General features: G+C 48.3%; 1 protein-coding gene across 6 annotated transcripts in view; it reads left to right on the top strand.

Annotated features, from left to right (window-relative positions):
- Positions 1 to 25,881, top strand: part of MRAS (muscle RAS oncogene homolog) — a 67,838-nt gene that overhangs the window by 6,220 nt on the left and 35,737 nt on the right. For 5 of the 6 annotated variants that reach the window (XM_018049940.1, XM_005675512.3, XM_018049937.1 and 2 more), the window contains one exon: positions 21,687 to 21,897. In XM_018049940.1, the coding sequence (XP_017905429.1) occupies positions 21,705 to 21,897 (193 nt within the window). In that variant the 5' untranslated portion in view covers positions 21,687 to 21,704. Of the gene's footprint in view, positions 1 to 20,284; positions 20,342 to 21,686; positions 21,898 to 25,881 lie in introns of all 6 variants that reach the window. The other variant, XM_018049939.1, reaches the window with a different exon arrangement.

Below are 25,881 nucleotides of genomic sequence, written 5' to 3'. Positions count from 1 at the left end.
AACCTTGAGCATTTTATGTTCTAAAGTGCAGGACTGCTTTGAAGGAAGGAAGGTGGAGTCTGATATGGTACCCTGACATGGCCTTGGGAAAAGAGCCTGATGCTGGGAAAGATTGAAGGCAGGAGGAGAAGGGGGCAACAGAGGATGAGATGATTAGATGGCATCACAGTTTCAGCGGACATGAGTTTGAGCAAACTCAGGGAGATAGTGAAGGACAGGAAGCCTGGCGTGTTCCAGTTCATGGGGTCACGAAGAGTCAGATACGAATGAGCAACTGAACACCACCACCGCAGCCTTGCCAGCTCTCCCTCTCCTGGAAACAAGGCTCCCGTGTGCCTGGTCCTGGGTCCTCCTCTCTGCCAAGCATTCCAGCTGCAAAGGGGGCAGCTCTCCATGACAACAGGAGATGGTTTCTCACCCAACTCTGCAGGCTCCTTCTTCCACCCCGGCTGACTGAGCTGGAACCTGACATGGCCTATTTGCATGTAGTTTAGGCTTGAGTTAAGACAGTTAGCAAAGCACCACTTGTAAAGCTGTGCAGGAAAGATTTAAAAACCTTCTGGAAAAGCCTTGCATTCCCCAAGCAGATTGGCTTTTCAAGGAGTCACCGTTGGGGACAGAGATTTCAATTAGTTTTGTGATAGAACACAGGGGCCTGAGGTGGTCCCCAGGTTTTCTTTACTAAGTGGTGAGAATGAGTTGAAATGTTTTCTGTCCCTGAGTTGCCAACAAAGGATAACACTGTCTACATCCTTTCCCTTGACTCAATGGAGATGCTGCAGAAGCTGGCAAAGGCTAGGACCCCAAAGACCTCAGAAGGATCTGCTTTGTTGGGGTTTCTCTTGCAATAGAAATAGTCAGAGGCTGTGCCAATAAAGGCAGTTAAGTCTGTTCTAAACCTGATAACTATTTGTTTATGCGAGAATACACATACATATTCTGTTGATGGCCTACTTTTTAAAGAAAAGTTTTGGTTTAAAAAGAATCTGCTAAATAATATTTCATTATATATATGTATCACAAATTTATCTATTCATCTGTTGATGGCCCTCTGGGTTGCTTCCATGTTCTAGCTATTGTAAAAACTGCTGCAATGAACATTGGGATACATGCATCTTTTTCAGTTATGGTCTTCTCAGGGTATGTTGCTGAGTCACTTCAGTCGTGTCCGACTCTGTGCAACCCCGTAGATGGCAGCCCACCAGGCTCCCCCGTCCCTGGGATTCTCCAGGCAAGAACACTGAAGTGGGTTGCCATTTGTTACTCAGCCATAAAAAGGAATGCATTTGAGTCAGTTCTAATGAATGAGGTGGATAAAGTTAGAACCTAAGAAGTAAGTCAGAAAGAGAAAAACAAATATCATATGTTAGTGCATATATGTAGAATCTAAAAAGATGGTACTGATGAACCTGTTTGCAGGGCAGCAATGGAGACTCAGATATAGAAAACAAACTTGTAGACCCAGTGGGGGGAAGAGAAGGGAAACAGTAGCATGGAGACATCTATATTACCATATGTAAAATAGATAGCCATTGGGAATTTGCTGTATGATGCAGGTAACTCACACTTGTGTTCTGTGACAACCTAGAGGAATGGGATGGGGTGGGAGGAGGGAGGGAGGTTCAAGAGGGAGAGTCATATGTATATCTATGGCTGATTCATGTTGATGTATGGCAGAAACCGTAAGTTTTTAAAAAAATTGTTTTCAAAGAATCTGCTATACATACTCTATGTTAGGATGTCGCTTGAATCCTTACTACCCAGATTAAAAGTAAAAGTGTTTGTAAGCATGTGGTGCTGTGTGGAGATAGCTGAAGATGTGCTGGAGCTAGGGAGACCCATCTTCCCCTTAGAGCTGAACATTCTGGGGGGACCTGGGGACAGGTTCTTTCCTCCCCAAAGCATTATATATTCATTTCAAGGGCAAAATTTGTTTTAATTCAGTTCTGGTTTTTTTTTTCTTTTTTAGCTGTTAGAACTTTTAACACACCTTGCAAATTCCACCTTTTAGATGACCCCAAACTCACTCCTTTGTATTTTAATTTTACTGGGAATGGAGGTCCCAAGGGAGAGGCAGAGGCAAACACATCTCTTTGGGGGAGTACCATTCTCTCACAAGAAGGCTTGGCAGCCCAGAATAGCATCCATCATGTTCTTTCAATGCCTGCTTTATTGTAACAGGAGATGATGGAAAAGGGTGGAACCACTGTCCCAAAGCCTTGGGGGCATATGTTAAAAAAAAAAAAAAGCTTCTATGAGATATGTCTTCTGAGTGGTCCCTCCCAACCCGCATTTCTCAGGTTGAGATTCCCCTGGTGTCAGAGTCAGGAAGGCCTAGGCTCCGCACACAGGCTCACTCACACCCATTCTCTTCTAGAAGAGGAAGTCAGCCCCCGTCCCCCCCGCCCCACCTCCTTGCCCTGCTGGTGCTCCTGGGGTGCTAAGACACGGTGACCCCCGCCCTGCCCGCCCACGGGGCTCCTTTCCGCTTATCTGGGGCTGGGTGGGTGTTTCCTGCATGTTTGAGATTTTAAAGAGGAAATCAAAATAAAGAAACAAAGCCTTTGTTTTACTTCTGGGCTCAAACTGAGGGCGGCTAGAGGGATGGAAAAGGGAGAGCGGGAGCAGGTCATTTGGCGCTTCCACAAAATAACCATTCTCATAAGCACTTAAAGGGGGCTTTTTTCCTACTTGGGGCTGGTGTGTGTGGATAGGAGAGCTGGGTGGAGGGTGGGAGAGCCCCTGTGTGGAAGGAAGGAGGAGAGGCCCAGGCAGGGTCTGGGGCTGCCAGCAACTGGCCTCAGGGGGGCTCAGGGCCCCTCAGTCCTCACTCCCGTCCTCAGAGGACCCACAGGAGAGTGGGGAGGGTCCTGGGCCACAGGCCCCCCTGCCGACTCTCTCCCCCCTCCCTGCCCTCTGTGTGACCTTGGGCAAGTCCCTACCTGCTTGGCCCTCCTTTGCCATGTCTGTTAGAGGGACAGGGCTGCTGCGACTTACATGTCCTGGCCACACCGCCCTCCTTTCTTGTTTAATCCAGTTAGGCTGGGCAAGCTCTCATCCCACAGATGTGGAAGTGGGGAGATGCTCTCCCCAATAGTTCTTCGTTTTCCACAAAGATTTTCTCCCTGTGGAAGCTCTCTGAGAGTATCATTTATTTTTCTTTGAGGATTACCCGTTCATTGATGGAAACACTTCCCATCTGCAGTATTTCTGGGGATTGCAGGGTGGGGACCAGGCCCGCTGGCCATCTGGGCTCCAGAGTCAGCCGCCACACTTTGCATGGGTGCCCTAGGTGTGACTTCCTCACTCCCTAAGCCCCGCCGCGCCAAGGCTGTTGTGTGTAACAGGCTGTCACCGAGGGCCTATGAGAAAGGGCCCGTCGCTCAGAATGGAGCAGAGGTTAAAACCGCCAGACCTCTTCCCCCACGCTTTGTGACCCCATGGGCTACAGCATGCCAGGCTTTCCTGTCCTTCACCGACTCCCACAGCTTGCTCAAACTCATGTCCATCAAGTCAGTGATGCCATCCAACCATCTCATCCTCTGTCATCCCCTTCTCCTCCTGCCTTCCATCTTTCCCAGCATCAGGCTCTTTCCCAATGAGTCAGTTCTTCACATCAGGTGGCCAAAGTATTGGAGCTTCAGCTTCAGCATCAGTCCTTCCAATGAATATTCAGGTTGATTTCCTTTAGGACTGACTGGTTTCATCTCCTTGCAGTCCAAGGGACTCTCAAGAGTTTCTCCAGCACCACAGTTTAAAAGTATCAATTTTACACATGGTAATGTATATGTTTCAATGCTACTCTCTCAATTCTTCCCACTCTCTCCTTGCCTTGTTGTGTCCATAAGTCTGTTTTCTGTGTCTGAGAAATAGATTCATCAGTACCATTTTTCTAGATTCCATATATATGCATTAATATATGATATTTGTTTTTCTCCTTCTGACTTACTTCACTCTGTATAACAGGCTGTAGGTTCATCCACCTCACTAGAACTGACTCAAATTTGTTTCTTTTTTAAAAAAATTTGTTCGTTTTTATGGCTGTGTAATATTCCATTGTATAGACCACAGCTTCTTTATCCATTCATCTGTTGATGGACATCTAGGTTGCTTCCATGTTCTAGCTATTGTAAATAGTGCTGCAGTGAACACTGGGTTACATGTATCTTTTTCAATTATGGGTATATGCCCAGTAGTGGGATTGCTAGGTCATATGGTAGTTTTATTTCTAAGAATAAAACTCCTAAGAAATCTCCGTACTGTTCTCCACAGTGGCTGTATCAATTTACATTCCCACCACCAGTGCCAGAGGGTTTCCTTTTCTCCACATCCTCTCGAGCATTTATTGTTGGTAGATTTTTTTGGTGATCGCCATGGTGACAGGTATGAGGTGATACCTAGTTATAGTTTTGATTTACCTTTGTCTAATGATGAGTGATGTTGTGTATTTTTTCACATGTTTACTGGCCATCTGGATGTCTTCTTTAGAGAAATGTCTGTTTAGGTCTTCTGCCCTTTTTTTGATTGGGTTGTTTGTTTCTCTGATGTTGAGCTGCATGAACTGCTTGTATATTTTAGAGATTAATCCTTTGCCAGTTGCTTCATTTGTAATTATTTTCTCCCATTCTAAGGGTTGTCTTTTCATCTTGTTTATAGTTTCCTTTGCTGTTCAAAAGCTTTTAAGTTTAATTAGGTCCCATTTGTTTGTTTTTATTTTTATTTCCATTACTCTAGGAGGTGGATCATAGAGGATCTTTCTGTGTTCATGTCAAAAAGTTTCTGCCTATGTCCAAGAGTTTTATAGTTTCTGGTTTTAGCATTTAGGTTTTTAATCCATTTTGAGTTTATCTTTGTGTATGGTGTTAGGAAGTGCTCTAATTTCATTCTTTTACACGTGGCTGTCCCAGTTTTCCCAGTCATCTTTTCTCCATTGTGTTGTCTTACCTCCTCTGTCAAAGATAAGGTGCCCATAGGCGTGTGGGTTTATCTCTGGGCTTTCTGTTGTATTCCCTTGGTCTCTATTTCTGTTTTTGTGCCCATATCATACTGTCTCGATGACTGTAGCTTTGCAGTATGGACTGAAATCAGGACTGTTGATTCCTCCAGCTCCATTCTTCTTTCTCAAGATTGCTGTGGCTAATCGGGGTCTTTTGCATTTCCGTGCCATTATTCTTGACTACAGAGAAATGATGACATGGAGACGAGGCTGGGATCCTACCCTTTTACTTGTGAAAAGAGCCATTAAAGAGCTTGTTTGAGCAAGAGGTGTGCACCTGCGCCCCAGACCTACACCGTGACCTGCAGAACCGCAGCAGGAGCTGTGGGGTTGTTGTCATCACTGTTCTGAACCCGGTCAAAGTCTTCCGCCAGGCTTTCTTTCCCACTGACCAGAGCAAACGCAAATGTTAATCTTTTTTTCTTTGTGTTAGAACAGTGTGCACCGTTCTAACTGTTCTAACTATTAGTAGCTGTGAGGATTAGAACGGAGGTAGGTCAGTATATTTATTGAGCATCTTCTCAGTGTAACATGTGTGCTTGGCTCCAGAGATACAGTGGAGGATAAAACGGAGCATGGGCCCTGTCCTCCTGGAACTGACAGTCTAATGGGGATACACGCTGCATCATAAACAATTAAGCCATGAGTGCAGCATGCAGAGTGCTGACAAGACAGACAACCGGGTCTCTTGGGAGGCAGAGCAGTGACCTCAGCTTGTCTGAGGTGCTGGTCAGAAAAGGTAGGTGAGTGCTTGGCACTTGGTCAGGACGTGATGAACAGCCCTGGCCACAGGACTCAGCCTGATTCTGCTCCATCTGGTTACTGCTACCCATCCAACAGTGATAGTTTTGTACAGAGAGATTTATACATTAATTTGTCAAGGGTCACACAGCTAGTAGGTGGCACAGCCAGGATTCCAAACCGGGCCTGCTGGGCTCACTCCCGTGTCTCTAACACCTGCTCTGCCTCCAGCTTTACCTCCTGTGCTCGTCCTTGTCGGCTGGGATGAGGCGCTGCGGTTTCTGCCTTTCTCTGCACCCTAGAATAAGCCACCCATGGGTCATGGTCACTCCTTGGGTCATCAGGAATAAAATGTGCTTCCTTGTTGAGCCCTGGCTTGCGCTCGCAGCAGGAGCGGTGGTCTTGCATCCCACTGGGTGGCCAAGGTCTCGCTGCTTGCAGGCTGAAGGAGGTGATCCAAAGGCAGCCCCTTGGTTCCCCTCCAGCCCCATCCTGAGTGCTTCAGGGCAGCCTGGAGAGCAGCCCTGAATGCCCCAGGCACCCTTCTGCGCAATTCGGTGGAGGGGACCCTGGCGAGAGTTCCCACAACATAGTGATGACAACGATGATGACGACGACAGTAATAAACAAATACCTCACGTGCCAGGTGCTGTTCTAAGCACTCACGCATATTGGCTCATTCCATCCTCAGAACAACCCTGTGAGGTGGATACTGTTGTTAACAGGTAAGAAAGCTGAGGCGCTCATGGGTGGAGCGATTTGCCTAAGGTCACACATGAAGCAGGGCTTCCTATTGGTAAAGAACCACCTGCCAGGGCAGGAGGCATAAGAGATGTGGGTTTGATCCCTGGGCTGGGAAAATCCCCTGGAGAAGGAAATCGCAGCGCACTCCAGTATTCTTGCCTGGAGAATCCCATGGACAGAGGAACCTGGCGGGCTCCAGTCCATAGGGTCTCAAAGAGTCAGACCCAACTGAAGTGAGTTCGCACCAGCCAAGTTCGCACACGTAACCAAGGGGGCAGATGCTTTGATTCACAACCTTCTATAAAAGTGCCATATGTAGAAGAAAGAGAGGTAGGCAGCCAGCACCCCCAGCCAATGGAGGCTTCTAGGTGGCCCCTGCTGCTTGGGAACTGAGCGGGCCTGCCCACTCTGCCGTTTGCTCTCTGTCTATCCCGGGCTTGCGGTCCAGCCAGGCCAGAAGGGCAGGGAAAATGCAGCTGCTCTTTAGGTCTGGGGAAAGAGATTGAAAAGTGGTCTCCTGCCCTTCCAGAGTTTGGCAGGGTCCTTGAGAAGTCCGCCTTCCTCACCTCCAGCCAAGTTTAGGCCTTCAGACTCAGGGAACTGGACCCTCCCCCCGTCCTGCCTCCCTGGCCTTTCCCTTTGCCCAGGAATGCCACCCCCATGCTGCCTCCCCAGAGCGCTCATTGCCATGCCTGCCTCGCGTTCAGAAAGTCTCCCCTTTGTTTTGCTCCAGCCCTTTTCTCTACAGTGTGCTCACTCATCTAGAATGGGGATTGGATTGCCTCTCCTCACCTCAGGGATGGGCCTCAATCCTGTTTCTTTATCATTTTTGGTTGAACATAAAATTTTTCACATTTTTCATTTATGGTGTTTAGCATTTTGTATGTACATGATGGAAGGAAATCAAAGCAATAGTCAATTTTGAATGTGCCTCTCTGCCCTCCTCCTCCTCAGGCTCTGCCAGGATTTGGGGTGGTTGTGTGCACCCCCCGCCCCCCGCCCTTCCCAGCTAAAGATGGCCAGACTGGAGAGTCTCTGAGCTGAGTACCCACCCCCTACTGCTGCTCCTTGGTGTGAAGGTCACTTCCTTTAATCTGTGCTTAGTCACTCAGTCCTATCGAATTCTTTGCAACCCCATGACCTGTAGCCCCCATCAGGGTCCTCTGTCTATGGGAATTATGCAGCCAAGAATACTGGAGTGGGTTGCCATGTACTCCTTCAGGGGATCTTCACAACCCAGGGGTCGGACCCAGGTCTCCCTCATTGAAGGCATATTCTTTACCATCTGAGCCACCAGGGAAGCCCAAGAATACTGGTATGGGTAGCCTGTCCCTTCCCCAGGGAATCTTCCCCATCCAGGAATAGAACTAGAATCTCCTGCATTGAGGGCGGATTCTTAACCAGCTGAACTACCAGGGAAGCCCTTCCTTTAACCTCACACCAAAGTCAAGGCCAAAAGCCAGGCCAGGCCAAGGCTGTGCAAAAGGTTATCTGCCTTGGAGTGGCCGCACCACTCAGTGCTGGCATGCTCAGGGTGGCCAGGGTAGCAGCAGGTGCCCTTATGGTCTGGGGTCCCCCAGGAGGGTGACTTGTTGGTCTTGTATAGTGTATACAACTTTTTAATTGGTGCATGTGTGCTAAGTCACTTCAGTCATTGTCTAGCTCTTTGCAACCCTTTGGACTGTAGCCTGCCAGGCTACTCTGTCCATGAGATTCTCCAGGCCAGATACTGGAGTGGGTTGCTATTTCCTCCTCCCAGGGATCTTCCTGAAGTAAGTAAGTGAGTAAATGAAGTTGCTCAGTCGTGTCCGACTCCTTGTGACCCCACAGACTGTAGCCTACCAGGCTCCTCTGTCCATGGGATTTTCTAGGCAATAGTACTGGAGTGGATAGTAATCAAATCCTCATCACTCTCTTACATCTCCTGCATTAGGAGGTGGGTTCTTTACCACTTGCACCATCTGGGAAGCCAACATTTAAAAAAAATTAGTTTCACATAAAAATTCAGATATGTGGCTACTCTTAAAAAATTTGGACTCTCTGGTAACCCTGTTGCAGACATGCCCCTGTCGTGACCGTCACCTGGTGAAGGCTGCCAGAGGTCTCCTCTTTACCCCAGGCCCCACTGCTCACCCTTGTCTGTCTCTGTCCCCTTCTCCCATTTATCCACCTCGCCTCTGCCTACATGTGAGTTTGGGGTATCCATTTGTCTCCCGAGCTCCTCTTTCTGCTACTGTGGGATAAAGCAGTTCAGATGGTGGGTCAGCCAGGATGTGGGAGGGTGGAGTTTAACAATTCACCCCTGACAAGGAGCATCCATGTCAATGGCAAGGGGCTGCTGACACAAAGGGAGGCCTGCTCCCCGCACCCAGGCCTTCCCTTTGCTGTCACCATGCTTGCCCTTCTCCTGGGCCACTTGCCTCCTGGGCTGGTGGGAGGCCCTGGGTTCTGGGAGGGAGCAGCTCTAGGCTGGGTCGTCCCTGAGGGACAGCCTGTGAAGTTGTGCCCTGGTGAGCACACACCCCACTCGAGAGAAAGATAGTGACCTTGAGATAAGGAATATGAGGTCCAGCCTATAGCTCCCCAGCCCCACTCTAGCGGGGGAGATGTGATAATAAAACAGCTCCTGGCTCGTTGATCTGAAGGGAGAAGAGTGAGTGTGGCCGTGTAGCCGAGAAGGCGGCTCGTGGTCACTTGCAGATGGAGATGCGTGGCCTAGACAACCTCGGGGACCTCAGGGGCTGGACAGAGCCCTGTCAGCGAGGTGGCCGTGATGAGTCTAATGGAATAGTGGCCGCAAAGCCCTCTGGCCAGCACTCCAGGTCGTCACAGGCAAGGTGGCTCAGTGGAAGGTGACCTGGGGAGTGAGAGAGGCCGGGGAGGAAGGGGTGGCTTTGGGAGGCTGGGGGACAGGGTGGCTGTTCCTCAGAGGGAATGTTTTCACAGGCGGGGAAGGTGAAAAGGCAGTGCAGGCAGATAGCATTCATTTGCAGACCCCCTGACAGGTTGGCACCGCCTCTGTCCCTAAGGACGCAGATGCTGGGGCAGTTCAGGTGGGCCTGTGGAAGGAGCTTCCAGCTCCCATGGCGGGTTTTCCAGGAGCACTGTGCCCAGGATTAGGTGAGGGATGACAGCACTGGAGTCGGTGGGGGACAGCGCTGGAGTTGGGGAGGCCAGCACTGGTGGAGGGGTCCCAGGCGACAAGGCAGAGCCAGCCACTGAGGGGGACGTGCCACCAGGCCTTGGCCTGGGATTCAAGCAAGGCAAAGGGATATTGGAGCAGATGGGGGAGGCAGAGGACAGAGGGCGCAGAGGGTGGGAGAAGGGGCCTGTGGGGGTTGAGCCAGGGAAGCCCAGGAGGAGATGTGAAGATGAGGGGGACTCACAGGAGCCCTTGCTCCAGGCATGGCCTGAGAGGGCAGCTGAATCAGAATGGGAGCAACCTGCCAGGCTTTGGGGAGTCTGAGGGCCTCACTTTGGGAGCCCAGAAGTCAGCCCTCTGCAGTGGGGTGACACCCAGCCTGACTTTCCCAATGTGCACACAGATGCCTCTCTAAGGTTGAGAAACTCTCCTCCTCAGCTGTTGGTGGAACTGCCCTGCACTATGGCAACCCACTCCAGTGTTCTTGCCTGGAGAATCCTAGGGACAGAGGAGCCTAGAGGGCTGCCGTCTATGGGGTCACACAGAGTCGGACACGACTGAAACGACTTAGCAGCAGAAGCAGCAGCAGGCATCACTGACTCGATGGGCGTGAGTCTGAGTGAACTCCGGGAGCTGGTGATGGACGGGGAGGCCTGGCGTGCTGCGATTCATGGGGTCGCAAAGAGTCGGACACGACTGAGCGACTGAACTGAACTGAGGGAAACGGAGAGGCCTCCAGGACTGAGAATAAGAACAACAACAACAAGTATTTCTTTCTTTCTTTGGCTGCATCGGGTCTTAGTTCTACAATGCAGGATCTTTCATCGCAGAACATGGACTCACTTGTAGTTTGATGGCTTAGTTGCTCCACGGCATGTGGGCTCTCAGTTACCTGACCAAGGATCGAACCCACATCTCCTGCATTGCAAGTTAGATTCTTAACCACTGGGCCACCAAGGAGGTCCCTGAGAATAAGAATTTAAACTCCTCTCTGCCTCTTGAGGTAGGGCGGCAGCCCTGGCCCTCACCCCTGGACTGGGTTCAGCTCCGCCCTCCCTGTGGCGGTGGGATGTGGGGACAGAAGGGGCGGGGGGTTGGTGGGACCCCAATCCATGAGGACGTGGGTCTGTGAGGGCCAAGTGGCCAGTGGCAGCACCCCGTGACCCAGGGGTGCTAACAGAGCATGTGGTTCTGAAGGGCAGTGTGGACCTGAGACCCTGAAGCCCTCGTTAATCCCTTGGTCCTGAGAGCCTCTCAGACCACCCTCCCCTAGTGTAGCTGGGTGGGGAGTGGGGCAGAATTTTAGTTTTTAGTTGTCAGTCTTGGTGCCAAATCCCAGCTTGGCCCTCTTCCAGCTGTGCCCAGGGGCACATGCCTTGGTATCCCTGACGCTGCTCCTGGCTGCTAAGTGGGGAGACCAAACGCCACCCCTTGCAGCTCTGCCTTGAGACCTTTGTGGCCATGTCAGCTCTGCCTGTGTGACCTTCCTGCTCCCACCTGACCCTGCAGCCCCGTCCATCTGCTTCCCCTCTCCTCGGAGCCTCTGGAGCCCTTAGCTCTCACACAACTTACAGTCTCCACTGGGCTTTTCTGCTGGGTGAACATCGCTGTGGTCATCAGAAAGGGCTGTGGGCCCACCAGACTGGGCAGCCTTCCAGAGAGCCTACATGGCACCCTGTGGGGAGGGGAGAGTCCCACCCAGGGCCTCCCGGCCCCCTGTGCTCCCCCTGCCTTGCCCCACAGCCCTGCACTTGTTCCTTCATCATTCAGTGCTGATGGGCAGCCACCACGTGCCAGAGTCTGTGCTTAGTGCTCAGGATACAAAGACCGACATTCCAGGTTGTCAGGGAGCAGCAGGTGCTCCTCACTGCCGCCTCCCCACCCCTCCCCCACCCTACCGCCGTGGCACACGGGACACATCCCGCAGTCCAGTCACAGTGTGTTGTTTGCAGAATTTGGCACCTGCTTGGTTTTTCACACCTCTGTGCTTTACTCCTTTGCACCTTCTGGTCCTCACCTAGGATATGCTTGTCTCCATCACTCACCTTAGCTGATACTTACTTGGCCTACAAGACCCCATTTTGGCATTGCTTCTACCAGGAAGCCTTCTGCAGTGCCCACAGGCTGGGCATGGTACCCTCCTGCTCTCCCTGTGTGCCTACTCATTAGCCTCTTGTATTGTAACCCTCTGTCTGCCCCTCCCCCCGCACACCCCTTGAACCCTGAGGCCAGGGGTGGGGGCTCATTCATCTCAGGCTCTGGGAGCACTGACTGGACATGCATGCCTCCTGGATCTGAGCCTCTGTGTGCACTGGTGGTCTGTCAACTTTACTCCTGGCTCATTCTCCTCTGGGTCCTTTCTCTTGTCCTGTGTCCCTAATAGGTTTTTCTTTCCAAGGATAAATCTGCCAAGCCAGTAGTAACCCAGAGCAGGGCTACGTTTTATGATGGAGAGCACCTCTGGATTTAAAGAGGGAGAAACTGTGTCTCATGCTGAGTTCCCAGTAATTTGATATTTGCTGTGGTCTCTTCAGTGAACAAGCATCTCCTGAATATTTGGGGAAATGTCTTTGAGGAGCTTAAATCTCCATTGTTGGGTCAGCAGCATGTGGGGGCTTGATGTTTTACAGCATCGCTACAGGAGACTGCCTCCTCCCCCCAACAAGGAGAATGGGGTGTTGAGACCAGCTGGTAGATGGGTGTGAGAGTGCCCCAAGGAGGGACTGGCGAGGGGCTGAGTTCTGATGAGTCGTCATCTGTGGAACCAGCTGGTTAGCAGGGCATGAGCTCAGGAAGGACTCTGGGGAGGCAGGAGGGCTTCCTGCAGGAGGAGGGACTTGGGATGAATTTTGAAGGATACTGATGATGGTAACTTTGTTGTTGTTCAATAGCCCAGCCGTGGGTGACTCATTGCAACCCCATGGACTGTAGCACACCAGGCCTCCCTTTCCATCACCATCTCCCGGAGTTTGTCCAAGTTCACATTCATTGAATCATCCAGCCATCTCATCCTCTGACGCCCCCTTCTCCTTCTGCCCTCAATCTTCCCCAGCATCAGGGACTTTTCCAATGAGTCGTCTGTTCTCATCAGATGACCAGAATACTGGAGCTGTAGCTTCAGTCCTTCCAGTGAATATCCAGGGTTGATCTCCCTTAAGACTGATTGGTTTGATCTCCTTGCTATCCAAGGGACTTTCAGGAGTCTCCTCCAGAACCACAGTTTGAAGGCATCAATTTTTGACATTGTGGTAGAGAAATGATGGTAACTACCTGATGTTCATTGAACACTGTCTGTGAGCCAGAGCCCCACAAGTCAAACGCTGCCATCTCCACTTTTACAGAAGAGAAAACCGAGGTACAGAATGTAACTTGTCAAAGTCTGCAAATGTGTGATTCCTAGCTCAGGCTCCTTGGTGAGGGGTTTTAAGTGAGGTGCAACCCCAAGCTGGACAAGGAGCAACCGGTGTGTAAGACCACAAGGGGATGGACTGAGGCAGGGACAAGCACAGTGGAGAGGGTCCCAACCAGGGTGCTAGAAAATGAGGTCTCAGAGCCCTGGTGCTCCCACGACACTGAGCAGCCACTTGATCCCTCAGCTTCTTCTCTGATCCTCAAAACAGGAGTACCTGTCAGTACCAGCCCTGTGTCCTGCTTGGTCACAGTCAGGATAGGGGACGGCGGAGGGGATGGCGTGTCTGTTCCCGGAGACTAGCATTTGCCCTGATGACTCTTGGGTGCAGACGGGCTCAGCTGCTCCTCTGGGGGCAGCAGTCCAGTCATGGAGGTCGCTCTGACTCTAACACCACCTCCCCGGCTCCCTGCTGACCTCTTCCCAGCGCTTCTGGATCTTCTCTCTCTGGCCTGGCCTAACTCTGTCCCTGCAATATCCTGCCTATCACGAGAGGATGCCTAGCCTGATGGGCTGGCCACAGGCTCTGGAGCCATAATGCGTGGTTTCAGACCCTGTCACTGTTGCTTTCTAGCTGATGACCTAAAAGGCGTTTGGGAATTTCCTGACAGTCCAGTGGTTAGGACTCTACATTCTCATTGCTGAGGGCCCCAGGTTCAGTCCCCAGTCAGGGAACTAAGATCCCACAAGCCACGGGGCATGACAAAAGAAGAGAGAGAGAGAGAAATGTTATTTTACTTCTTTGTGTCTCAGTTTCTTCAACTGTAAAATGGGGACAATTAAGTTATACCTCATAGGGTTGTTATGAGAATTAAATAAGTTAATTTAGTAAACTCTTCCAATAGTCTCAGACACATCGCTTACATTAGTTAAATGTTCCTGTTATTTTTAACAGGGCCACTGTTATAGTCATTACAACAGGTCGTTCCCACACACCTACTCTGGGACTCATAGTGCTGGTTGCAAATGGCTAAGCTCTCAGGCTCAGTCAGGAGGCACCCACAGACTAGCAAGTAAGGCCCACATGTTAATGCTGTGATATAAGGAAGCACATCGTACTTGGGGTTCATGAGGAAGGTCAAGGGCGTTGTTTTCCTCACCTGACTTACTTCAAGCAGTGGCTTTTGCCTGGGTCTCTGGACTTCTGGTCCGGTATTTCTGCTCTGCTGCTGCAGTCCAGGTGTGATCCTGGCAGAGGAACTTGGATTTGATGGGGTAGAAAAGCAGGGGCTGATCCATTAGCAGAGTTCCCCAGAGATAGCCAGGCAGGCTCCCCCTAAAGGTCCTGAGCCCCTCCCATGGAACAGGATGGCCAGTCCGTGGGATGTTTTGGAGGGAACCTGAAGAGTAGTGTGGCTTCCCTGGTGGCTTGGACAGTAAAGAATCTGCCTGCAATGTGAGAACCTGGGTGCGATCCCTGGGTTGGGAAGATCCCCTGAAGAAGGAAACAGCTACCCACTTCAGTATTCTGGCCTGGAGAATTCCATGGACAGAGGAGCCTGGCAGGCTACGGTCCATGGGGTCACAAAGAGTCAAACACGACTGGGTTCCATCTGGGATGGCAAACAAGTTTCATCTCTGGACCAGTTGTCTGGTTCTGGCTGCCAAGGGCGCTGCATTGAAAAGGGCTGTAAGACTGAGCAGGGAGGAGGAGCACAATGGACTTCGATATCTGCCTTGGCTCTGGGAAGGAGGGGCACCCATGCCATAGACTCACCATCTAGACCTGATAATATTTAAGGTCCTGTCCAGCATAAAATAACACACACAGTTGGGTTGGTGGTCATCTTTTTAAAAATCCTAACTTGTTTACTTTTAATTGGAAGAGAATTTCTATACAATATTATAGTGTCAGTTTCTGCCGTATATCAACATGAATCAGCCATAGGTGGTTAAGTCTTAATGATTAAGTGAGCTGAGTGCACCTGGAGCTTCCTGAAGGGCCTGAGTGATGCAGTGACAGTGCTGGCCTGGGAATAGCCAAGGTGGGAGACGAAGGGTGGAGCAAAGTCTCCTCGAGGTGAGAATGGAGCCTTAGGGATGCCAAGTGGCCTAGACTCCTGGCGGGTCTGCACATCATTTATGCACTGCCTGCAAATCAGCAGCCCCCGGGGAAGCTGCCCGTTTCTGGGAATTGTGCAGAAGGGAAGGGCAGCTCCTGGAATGCAGAGCTGTTTCCTCCACATGGGTTGGGTCCTCCTCCGCAGTGTGTCCTCATCCCCCTGCACTGGGCACACCCAGACATCACAGAGATGAGATTAACTTCCCCAGGCTGATTCCACTCAATGTGAATGACAGTCCATTCACTCTCCCAAGAGCTGCATTAATAATGAATGTGTCTCCCTCTTCCAGCTTTATTTACCAGACAACTTGCAGTTCAACTGATCAGTTGAGGAAGGAATCTTTAAAATGATTAGTCTAGAAACAGAGAAGCAAAAAGCAGTGAAACTAAACCTTCAATTAAGTTGGTAGCATCTTTGGGGGAAGCTCTGGGATGACCACTACCACGGTTCTTGTGGTCAGGGAGGATGAAGAGTGCCCTTTGGGTTATGAATCACAAAGACAGTCCAAGAAATGTACTGTGATGCTGCAAAAATAACCAGAAGAATTCTAGGCAGTGTGGCATGATGGCGCCAAGCCTGACCTTTGGTGTCTGATCCATACCCAGTCGATGCCCTCTAAATGGTGGGGGTTGTTACTGCTGTGAGGCTTCTCCTGGGTGCCTCTTATTCTGGCCAGGACTACATGACACTACTTTGGAAGTGGTGCTGGTGGGGTGGGGTGCATGGAGAGGCCAGGAAGCCCAGTGAGCCCCTTGACAGTGTCTGCGGCCAAAGTCTTCTTTTACCATGTGTCCACTTGGAAAAATGGGCAGTGTTCTGGACTATTCTTTTGAGAAATAAGCTCTGTAGAAGCCCTAGAAACTGGGAACTTAGGGAGGAGGGGGCAGATTTGGTGAGGGATAATAGCCACTGGGCACTGCTGTTCTGAGGGGCTGCTGGGGCCCACCGCTGTCCTAGGCATTCGTTACTATGTTGGGTCCTCCAGCAGCCCTCTGCGGTACGGGCGCCTTCAGGATGGGGTGGGCAAGGTCCAGATCACTGGGGCCTACCACACTGGAGGGAGCCCAGGGGCCCGGCTACTTGCCACATCAGTGCAAATATGCCCTTACTCGGGGACCCCCACCCCCAGTTTTTTTTCCACTGGGACTGTAATTACACATTCTCGAGGGTTCTGTTCTACTTTATAGATGGGGAAACTGAGGCTCCCAGAAATTAAGAAACTTGCTCCCGGTCACACAGGCAGTCCATATTAGAGACACTGAGTGGAATTCAAGCTGCCTGGCTGAAGAGTCCAAGGCTATGACTGACACACCCCTCCAATTCCCCCTTCTCCCAAGAACGGAGTCTTTGCCCAAGACTTCCCAGGAGGTGTCAGGAACCACCCCCCACTTCCAAGCACACTTTGAAAATTGCTGAGTGGAAAGGTTATTCAGGGGTCCTGTGTCCACCTAAGCCCACCCCACCCACACACACCCACACACACACACACACACACACACACACACACACACACCTCCTAGGGCCACGACGCTGCCCCTATCAGAAGAGCGGGTGTCTTGCCCTGCTTCTTGATCCAAGGGAGGGCGGGCTGGGTAGTCAAATACACTCTAAGGGGAATACATCCCTGTCTGGCCGCATGAGTAACAAAGGATTGAGGAGACGTGGCTGTTGTCCACATGGAGCTCCCCAGTTGCTGGGGAGGTGAATCTGCCATTCAAGAAATAACTTCAACCCATGCAGGACGGTGCTAATTCTGGGGAGAGAAAAGGAGCAAAAGACAGCCACCAGAAAAGCTTATTTCTCAGCTGAAAGATGCCTGAAGTTTTCATATACACGTCACTAAAATCATCCAGACAGTGATACTGCCTTTTAGGAAGAAGTTTCCAATATGAGGTAGAATTTGGGTTGCCTGTGCACTGGGAGGGGCTCTGGGAGCGGTGGTTGCCATGGCAGCCAGCATTCAGCCGCCTCCTCTGCCCGGTGGCTGCTGTTCCAAAAGTTGGTTTCTGAGTGGAGTGGGCTGCCTGGAACCTCAGAGCCATTTCCCATGGAAACAATGTTCTAAATGACGGGTGACGTTGCCACACAAGCCTATTTAATCCGACTGCAAGGCGGCTGAGGTGGCAGTGGGGCCTCTGATGGGGGCGGGGGAGGAGGCTGGGAATTGCTGAGCCCCAAGAGTGGAGGGAGGGAGTCTGTGGGACTGTCTTCTGGGAGCAAAGTAAACAAGGCAAGAGAACAGACATCTGAGCACCTTCTCTAAGCCGGGCTCCTCTCATACATTTTAATTTCATGCTTAGAGCAATCCTGCAAAAGATGGTTCTCTAGCCAACCCCATCTTACAAGTATTAATAAAAACTGAGGCTGCGAAAGGTTAACTCGCCCAAGGTCACTCAGCTGGTGGGTTGGGAGAGTATCAGGTATGGAAAATCAGTGGGGAGACTTTAAAGGCAGCCCCAGACCCACCTTATTTCACCCTCCCACCTCTGAGGGGCCATCTATGATCCCCAAATGGTGAAGAACCAGTGTTCTAGAGTGATGTCCAAGATACTGTCTAGTTGAATAGGCCGGAGAGGAGAGGGATGTTGTAAATGGAAGCAGTTTGCTACTTAACCACCAACCAACCTTTTACCCTGTGGTGACTTTCAAAAACCTTTCTCCACACCACGTGAGATCAGCCGACTTTGTAGGAGGGTGGTACATGCCCCTTGGCATTTTGACTGCCTTCCCTGTTTACAAAGACATCCTTTGAGTCAGGGATTATTTCAGGGGAGGTTCTGCTCAAGAGACCTTATGGACTGGGGAGTTTTCTGGACTCCAGTCACACCCTTGCAAACCTTCTTTTCCTCCTAGGCTTACACTTGGTTCCAGGAGCGTCTTATCTGTGTGACCAGTCGCGCTTGGGAGGGGAGGGAGACAGTCCCAACCTGTGGCTGAGTGAGCCACCTCTGAGCCCTCTGTGTGGAGAGGCTGGCACTGTGTGATAGGTCGTCTAATGTTTGTTCAGACTTCCCTGGTGGTCCAGTGGCCAAGACTCCTTGCTCCCAATGCAGGGGCCCCGGGTTCGATCCCTAGTCAGGGCACTAAGATCCCACATGCCACAACTAAGACCTGGTGCAGCCAAATAAATAAACTTTTTTTAAAAAGCCATTGATGGGCCCTGGTACCTCTAGCTAACAACTGTCCTTGCTGATGCTATGCCAGGCCAGGTGATGGAAGGATGAGATGCAGCCCTCCCCTGTTATGTGCAGTAAGTGTAGAGGACTTTAAGTCCTCTACGAGTAGTGGGGGCCTCTGCACCAGGAGCTGCAGGACATGTGTTGGAGGGGGCACCGCCCATGGGAGGTGATTCCTGGGCCTGGGCTCTTTCCCCTGGGCCCCAGTGGGGGTGGGGTGGGCAAAGGGCACCACATGACCTCAGGGTATACTGGAAAACACAGTCGCTTGGGAGAGAGCAGTGTGAGAGGTCAGCCATGAATGTCCAATGAATCCCCATCTGCTATGGGAAGTGCTGAAGGGTTTTCCCCTATGAGGGACCAGTCCAGTGTTTATGTTAACCATGCATTCTAACCCTGCTCCATTGAGTCTGAGTTTGGAGGGAGCTCTGAATTGCCCCCCGCCCAGTGATCTCTTGGGCTCAACCCCTGAGTGCAGGGCACTGTGAAAGGAAATCAGCCTCATCTGCTTCCTGCCAGCTGCCTCGCTTGCAGGCAGAGGGCAATTTTTTCAGGTCCCCAGGTGATTCTACTGTGGGTGGTTTGAGCGCCACCTCAAAGGTTGGATTCATGTCCTCTATCATATTTATGATGTATTTCTTGTTTTATTTTGAGAAGAAAATCAAGAGAAACTATTTTCCTTCCTGATACCTTTCCACCCGCTTAGTATTTTTTATTCACGTTGCTGCCAGCGAGAAGGGAAGATAGCTTTCATTTTTTTCTGTTTTTTTTTAATTGAGGTATAGTTGATTTATATTATATTAGTTGTAAGTGTACAACATAGTAATTCAAAATTTTTATCGATTATATTCCATTTAAAGTTATTGTGAAATATTAACTATATTCCCTATGCTATACATTATATCCTGGGAGCTTATTCATTTTATGCATAGTCGTTTATATCTCCTTGGAAGGGAGCTTTAAAAACAGCCTCTCACAGGCAGACACATTCACTCTGGCCCATCTGTCATCACCCTCCTCAGGCTAGGTCAGTGGTTAAGGAGAGGCAGTGAGGAGCTGACATCAGACTCCCCTGACCCCCGAGAGGCAGAGAAGACAGACAGCGGCCTGTACCCTCCCTGCCCCCCATTTCTGTCTCCCTCAACACCCCTCTTGCCCTTTGGGACCACCAGCTTTGTCATGTGGGAGAGCTCTGCGTTGAAGCCACAGCTTATCCCCACCATTATCCTCACCTTTTGGGGGGATGAGGGAGCCAGATGCTGGGGCTTAGCTGGCACCTGGTCCTTTTATCCTTCACCAGGGGAGCTTAAATTCCCACTCAAAAGGACAGGGAATCACGCATTTCCAGGTGACCTGAACATTCATAATATTGTCCGGCTTTTCTAATACACAAATAGGATACATGCTTATTGTAGAAAATTGAAAAAGGGCCCCAAATCTGCCTTAGAGACAGCTACCTGCCAGTCCTCTCTGTGCCTGGAAGCACACAGACATGTAGATTCATAGGTGGGTGACTTCGTGGAAATGTAGGCATATGTACTTGCTGTTTTGCAGCTTTTTAAAAAAAATATATGTTGTAAACCTTCTCTAGGCTAGTCAATAGCATCCTTTTTTTAATGGCTATCTAGTATTTCATTGTATGGATAAACTTTTAACTCTTCACCCATCTACCCAGTATTTAAGTTATTTCCATTTTTACCCCTGTTCTTAACATCTTTGTACACTTGTCTGATTACTTCCTTGGACTACATTCTCACATGTGGTATAGCTTTAAAAGAGGATATGTCCATTTTAAATTTTGACATATTTATGCAAGTGTACTCTCAGCCCAGTTTGGACAGATTTATACTCTCACCCGCAATGTATAAAACTGCCTACTTCCCCGCCACTGCAGGGAAATCCTAAATGTCAACATCAAGCTTCAGTAACTGCACAATTGCCTATACCCCCATGCAAATCAGGGTGGCCTCATGATCCACATTTGTGTCTAACACCCTTTCTGTTGAAATCTAGAATGGAGGACTCTTGGAGCTAAGAACAACTGTGAAAACTCAGCCCTTTATCTATTAGGTAAGGAAACTGTGGCTCAATTGGTGGCATTCCCAAGCAGCAGAGATGCAAACAGGACAGCGGTGCATTGCCCCCCACCCTTCTACCAGCCCTGAAGCCACTCGGGAATGGCCCACTGCAAGTGGTTTGTGCTTCCCTCCAGCAGCATCTGCAGTGAGCAGCTTGGGTCTCTGGCAACACCCCCCAATTCTTCCTTAGATGACTCTCCTCCTGTTTCCCCCACCAGTGTTTCGCCTTGGTGCTGTCACCCTCCTCCTTCTGGAAACTCTGGGCCTCCTTTACTGTGACAGGTCCTAGTTTCCCTCCTGTTTTCCTGAGTGCTCCTTCCATGCTCCCTGCCCACCTCTCCTCCTTGTCACTTTGTGATACAGTTTCCAAAGACCACTCTTCGTGTCTCTCTGTCTCCTCTGCACAGCCAGTCCTGAGCTATTCAGGCTCAATTGTTTTTTGGAATCTTAGTCCCATGTTTCCAGCCCCTGCCTAGTCACCTTGACACTCTGGACATTTTAGGATGGATAATTATGTGCTGGGAGGGGGAATCTCCTGGGCACTATAGGATGTTTAGCAGCATCCCTGACCTCTGCTGATGGGACGCTAGTAGCACTCACTTGGTTTTGGCATCTAAATACATCTCCAGGCATTGCATTTTGCGCCTGGTTAAGAAGCACTGCCTTCTCTGGACTCCATACCATCAACATAAAACTTGTCTCTGATCCTCCTCTTCTTCCTCCCCAACTAAAAGATGGGTTGACCAGATGTCATGAGATTCTCACATGACTTTCTGCATGATCAAAGGCAAGTTGAAACAGAGACTGGAACCAGGATCACTGAATTCTGAGAGTCAGAAGGGGCTCAGGACTCTGAGTTCAGGTGTGCTAAGCTCTTGTGCTCCTCTTTTCATTGAGCTCAGAAAACCTCCCATCCTTCTCAGCACTTCAATCCAGTGACCAGACTCGATGTGAAAGGTGAACCTCTATGCCCTCCCTGCTCAGACCAATGCCCATGTGTTTAGCTGTACAGGAACATAGTGCAGAATTCAGTGGTGGTATAGCTTGTTTGACATGGCCTTTGGCTGGTTAAAGACTCCATGCCATCTGCTAATATTAGGTCCCCAGGGCCAGGCCTGGCACATAGTTGGTTTCCAGTAAATGACTGAATAAATCATTTTAACAGTAATAGTCTCTGGGTGAGGGATCAGGGTTGGTACTTTTCTTTTACAGGTCTTCATTTGTACAATTGGGAGTATTTGTTACCTTAGAAGAAAAAAGGAAACCCTGTGAATATTTTCCCCCAAGTCAAAGAGGAGGAAGCCCCCTGCCTCATTCCATATGTCTTGCCTCCCCAGGTCTGACCAACCAGCAACATGGCAACGAGTGCAGTCCCCAGCGACAACCTCCCCACGTACAAGCTGGTGGTGGTGGGAGATGGGGGTGTGGGCAAGAGCGCCCTCACCATCCAGTTTTTCCAGAAGATCTTTGTGCCTGACTACGACCCCACCATCGAAGACTCCTACCTGAAACATACAGAGATTGACAATCAGTGGGCCATCTTGGATGGTGAGATTGACAGGCCTGCATGGGGGTGGGGCATTAGTACAGGTTTAGGGAAAGTTGACAGTCTTCAGCTGGGTGTGCTGTTTTCTTCCATGTTGCCGTTATGGGGTGGTTGGTGTAAGACTGTGTGTGTTTTCCAGTGTGAATTCTGAACAGCTTTGTAGAAACCAAAATATGTATTCAACAGAGGCAAGGCTTAGAATCATGCCGACTCAGTGATGTCATGGTTGTTATATCTGTCTGATCAGAAGCTCTGATTAATATTTATTGCTATCGCTAGCTGATTAAGAAGTTTCCAGGTGGTGCTAGTGGTAAAGAATCTATCTGCCAATGCAGGAGATACAAGAGACCCGGGTTTGATCCCTGGGTCAGGAAGGTCCCCTGAAGTAGGAAATGGCAACCCACTCCAGTATTCTTGCCTGGAAAATCCCATGGACAGAAGAGCCTGGAAGGCTACAGTGTATGGGGCTGCAAAGAGTTGGACACAACTGAGCACTAACTAAGTAAAAAGTAGTAAATCAACCTTTTTCTTAATAAGCATAGTTTATTTGGTAACTGCCCCTAGGACAGGCTGGGAAATCTTGCATTTGACATTGTGTTTCTAGTTTAGTCTATGTTGGTCTGGAGTAGCAGTTCACCAGCAGGGAATTCAGCAGAAATGAAAACCCTCAGGCCCAGCTGATTCAGAAATTCTGAGGTTGGGGCCCAGCAACCCGTATTTTAACAAGCCCTTCTGGTGATGGTGATACTGATCCTTACTTTGTACTGTTTGGAGTCTTGAAACAAAGAGCCATTAACCATAGAGTGTTATACTATGAGGCGAGCTTTGAAAACCACCAGGATACAAGTCCTCTATCAGATATGTGAATTGCAAATATTTTTCTAGTCTTTGGTTTGTTTTTTGTTCTCTTAACAGTGTCTTTCAAAGACAAGAGTTTTTAATTTTGATGAAGTTCAGTTTATCAGTTTGTTCTTCTATGGATTGTGCTTCTGGTGTTGTGTCTGAGATATCTTTTCCTAACCCAAGGTCACAAAGGTTTTCTCCTACGTTTTCTTTTAGAAATTTAATCATTTTAGGTATTACCTTTAGGTCTATGATCTGAATTAGTTTTTGTATGTGGTGTGATATGGGACAAAGTTAATCTTTGGGCATGTGGACATGCACTTACTTGTCCAAGCACTATTTGTTGAAAAGAATGTCCTTTCCCCAATAAATTGTCATTTTTGTACCTTTGATGAAACTTGATTGTCCATGTATTCTATTTGTTTGATGTATTGTCTGTCTTAACACCAGTAGCATACCGTCTTGGTAACTATAGCTTTACAATAAGTCTTAGAATCAGATATAGTTAAATCTCCAACTTTATATTCTTTTTCAAGCTGTTTTGGATAGCCTAGTTTCTCTCATTTCTGTATGAATTTTGGAATCAGTTAAATTCTAATATTCTGGATTTTGATTGAGATTATATAGAATTTATAGATCAGTTTGAGGAGAACTGACATCCTAACAATGCTGAGCCTTCCAGTCTATAAAGACAGTATCTCTCTCCATTTATTTAAGTCTTCCTTAATTTTCTCACCAGTTATTTTGTAGTTTGAAGTGCATAGGTCTTTTACGTATTTTGTCAGATCTATACCTACCTTTGTATTATAAACGATACCAGTTTTTATTTGTTTTTAATGTTTGTTGCTAGTGTATAGAGATACAATAGAATTTTATATATTGTAACCTGCAGCCTTGCTAATTACTTATTAGTGCTAGTGGATTTGGGGAGATTCTATTGGATTTTCTGCAGAGATGATCATGTCTGTGAAAAAAGATAGTTTTACCTCTTTCTTTCCAATCTGGAAGGCTTCTATTTCTTTTTCTTGCCGTATTTCATTGACTTGATGTTGTACTTGTCTTGTTTTTGATCTTAAGGAGAAAGCTTTTAGTCTTTGAGCATTAAGTATGATGTTGGCTGTAGAGTTTTTATAGCTATCCTTTATCGAATTGAGGATGTTCCTTTGTATTCCTAGTTTGATGAGAGTTTTTTATCAGGACTACATGTTATATTTGTCCATGTGCACATATCAAATGGTTTTTGTGTGTCTCTTGAGATATTATATGGGGTTCTTCTTTTTAGTCTGTGATAGAGTAAATTACATTGATTAAATTTTCTAACATTAAAACATTGTATTGTAGATAAACCTCACTTTTTTTTTAGAATTATTGCATCTATATTCTTGAGAGATATTCAGTTCAGTTCAGTTCAGTTCAGTCACTCAGTCATGTCCGACTCTTTGCAACCCCATGAATCGCAGCACGCCAGGCCTCCCTGACCATCACCAACTCCCAGAGTTCACTCAGACTCACGTCCATCGAGTCAGTGATGCCATCCAGCCATCTCATCCTCAGTCGTCTCCTTCTCCTCCTGCCCCCAATCCCTCCCAGCATCAGAGTCTTTTCCAATGAGTCAACTCTTCCGCATGAGGTGTCCAAAGTACTGGAGTTTCAGCTTTAGCATCATTCCTTCCAAAGAAATCCCAGGGCTGATCTCCTTCAGAATGGACTGGTTGGATCTCCTTGCAGTCCAAGGGACTCTCAAGAGTCTTCTCCAACACCACAGTTCAAAAGCATTAATTCTTCAGCGCTCAGCTTTCTTCACAGTCCAACTCTTACATCCAAGCATGACCACTGGAAAAACCATAGCCTTGGCTAGATGGACCTTTGTTGGCAAAGTAATGTCTCTGCTTTTCAACATGCTATCTAGAGTGGTCATAACTTTTCTTCCAAGGAGTAAGCGTCTTTTAATTTCATGGCTGCAGTCACCATCTGCAGTGATTTTGGAGCCCAAAAAAATAAAGCCTGACTCTGTTTCCACTGTTTCCCCATCTATTTCCCATGAAGTGATGGGACCAGATGCCATGATCTTCGTTTTCTGAATGTTGAGCTTTAAGCCAACGTTTTCACTCTCCACTTTCACTTTCATCAAGAGGCTTTTTAGTTCCTCTTCACTTTCTGCCATAAGGGTGGTGTCATCTGCATATCTGAGGTTATTGATATTTCTCCCGGCAATCTTGATTCCAGCCTGTGCTTCTTCCAGCCCAGCGTTTCTCACGATGTACGCTGCATATAAGTTAAATAAGCAGGGTGATAATATACAGCATTGGTTTGTTGTTTTCTTGTAATGTTTGAGTAACGCTGGCTTTTAGAATGATCTCAGAAGTACGCTCTCTTCTTCAATTTTCTGGAAGACTTTGAACAATATTGGTATTATTTCTTCCTTTAATGTTTAGGAGTGTTCACCTATGAAGACATCTGAGCTTGGAGTTTCTTTATGGAAGGTTTTAAACTAAAAATTCAATTTTTAAAATAGATATAGGGCTATTCAGGTTATCTGTTTCTTCTCCAGTGAATTTTTGTGGTTTGTGTCTTTTAAAAACTTGATCAATTCATCAAATTTATCAACTTTATTGGCATCAAGTTGTTAATAATATTCTCTTATTATCCTTTTATCATCTGTATAATCCATAGTGCTGTTGCCTCTCTCATTTCTGATATAGGTAATTTGTGTTTTGTCTTTTTTCCTGATCAGACTGGCTAGAGATTTATCAGTATCATTGATTTTCACAAAGAACCAATTTTTTGTCAACTGATTTTTCCCATGTGGTTTTATTGATTTCCACTCTTATGTTTTTGTTTCTTTTTGCCTGGCTACTTTGGGCTTGAGTTTCTATACTGTTTCTAACTTCTTAAAGTAGCAGCTGATATCATTGATTTGAACATTTCTTCCTTAATAAGATATTCATTTTTGTGTTATAAATTTCCCCTAACTACTACTCATTTAGCTGTGTCCCACAAATTTTAATATGTTATGTTTTCATTTTCATTAGGTTAAAAATACCATTTAATTTCCATTTTGATATCTTCTTTGACCCATAAGTGATTCAGAAGTATATTATTTAGTTTCGACTATTTAGGAATTTTCCAAAGATCTTTCTGTC

Source organism: Capra hircus, chromosome 1 (genome assembly GCF_001704415.2).
Source record: "Capra hircus breed San Clemente chromosome 1, ASM170441v1, whole genome shotgun sequence".
NCBI classification, from domain to species: domain Eukaryota; kingdom Metazoa; phylum Chordata; class Mammalia; order Artiodactyla; family Bovidae; genus Capra; species Capra hircus.
Note: the sequence above shows the minus strand (reverse complement) of the source record. Positions and strands in the feature narration are given on the sequence as shown.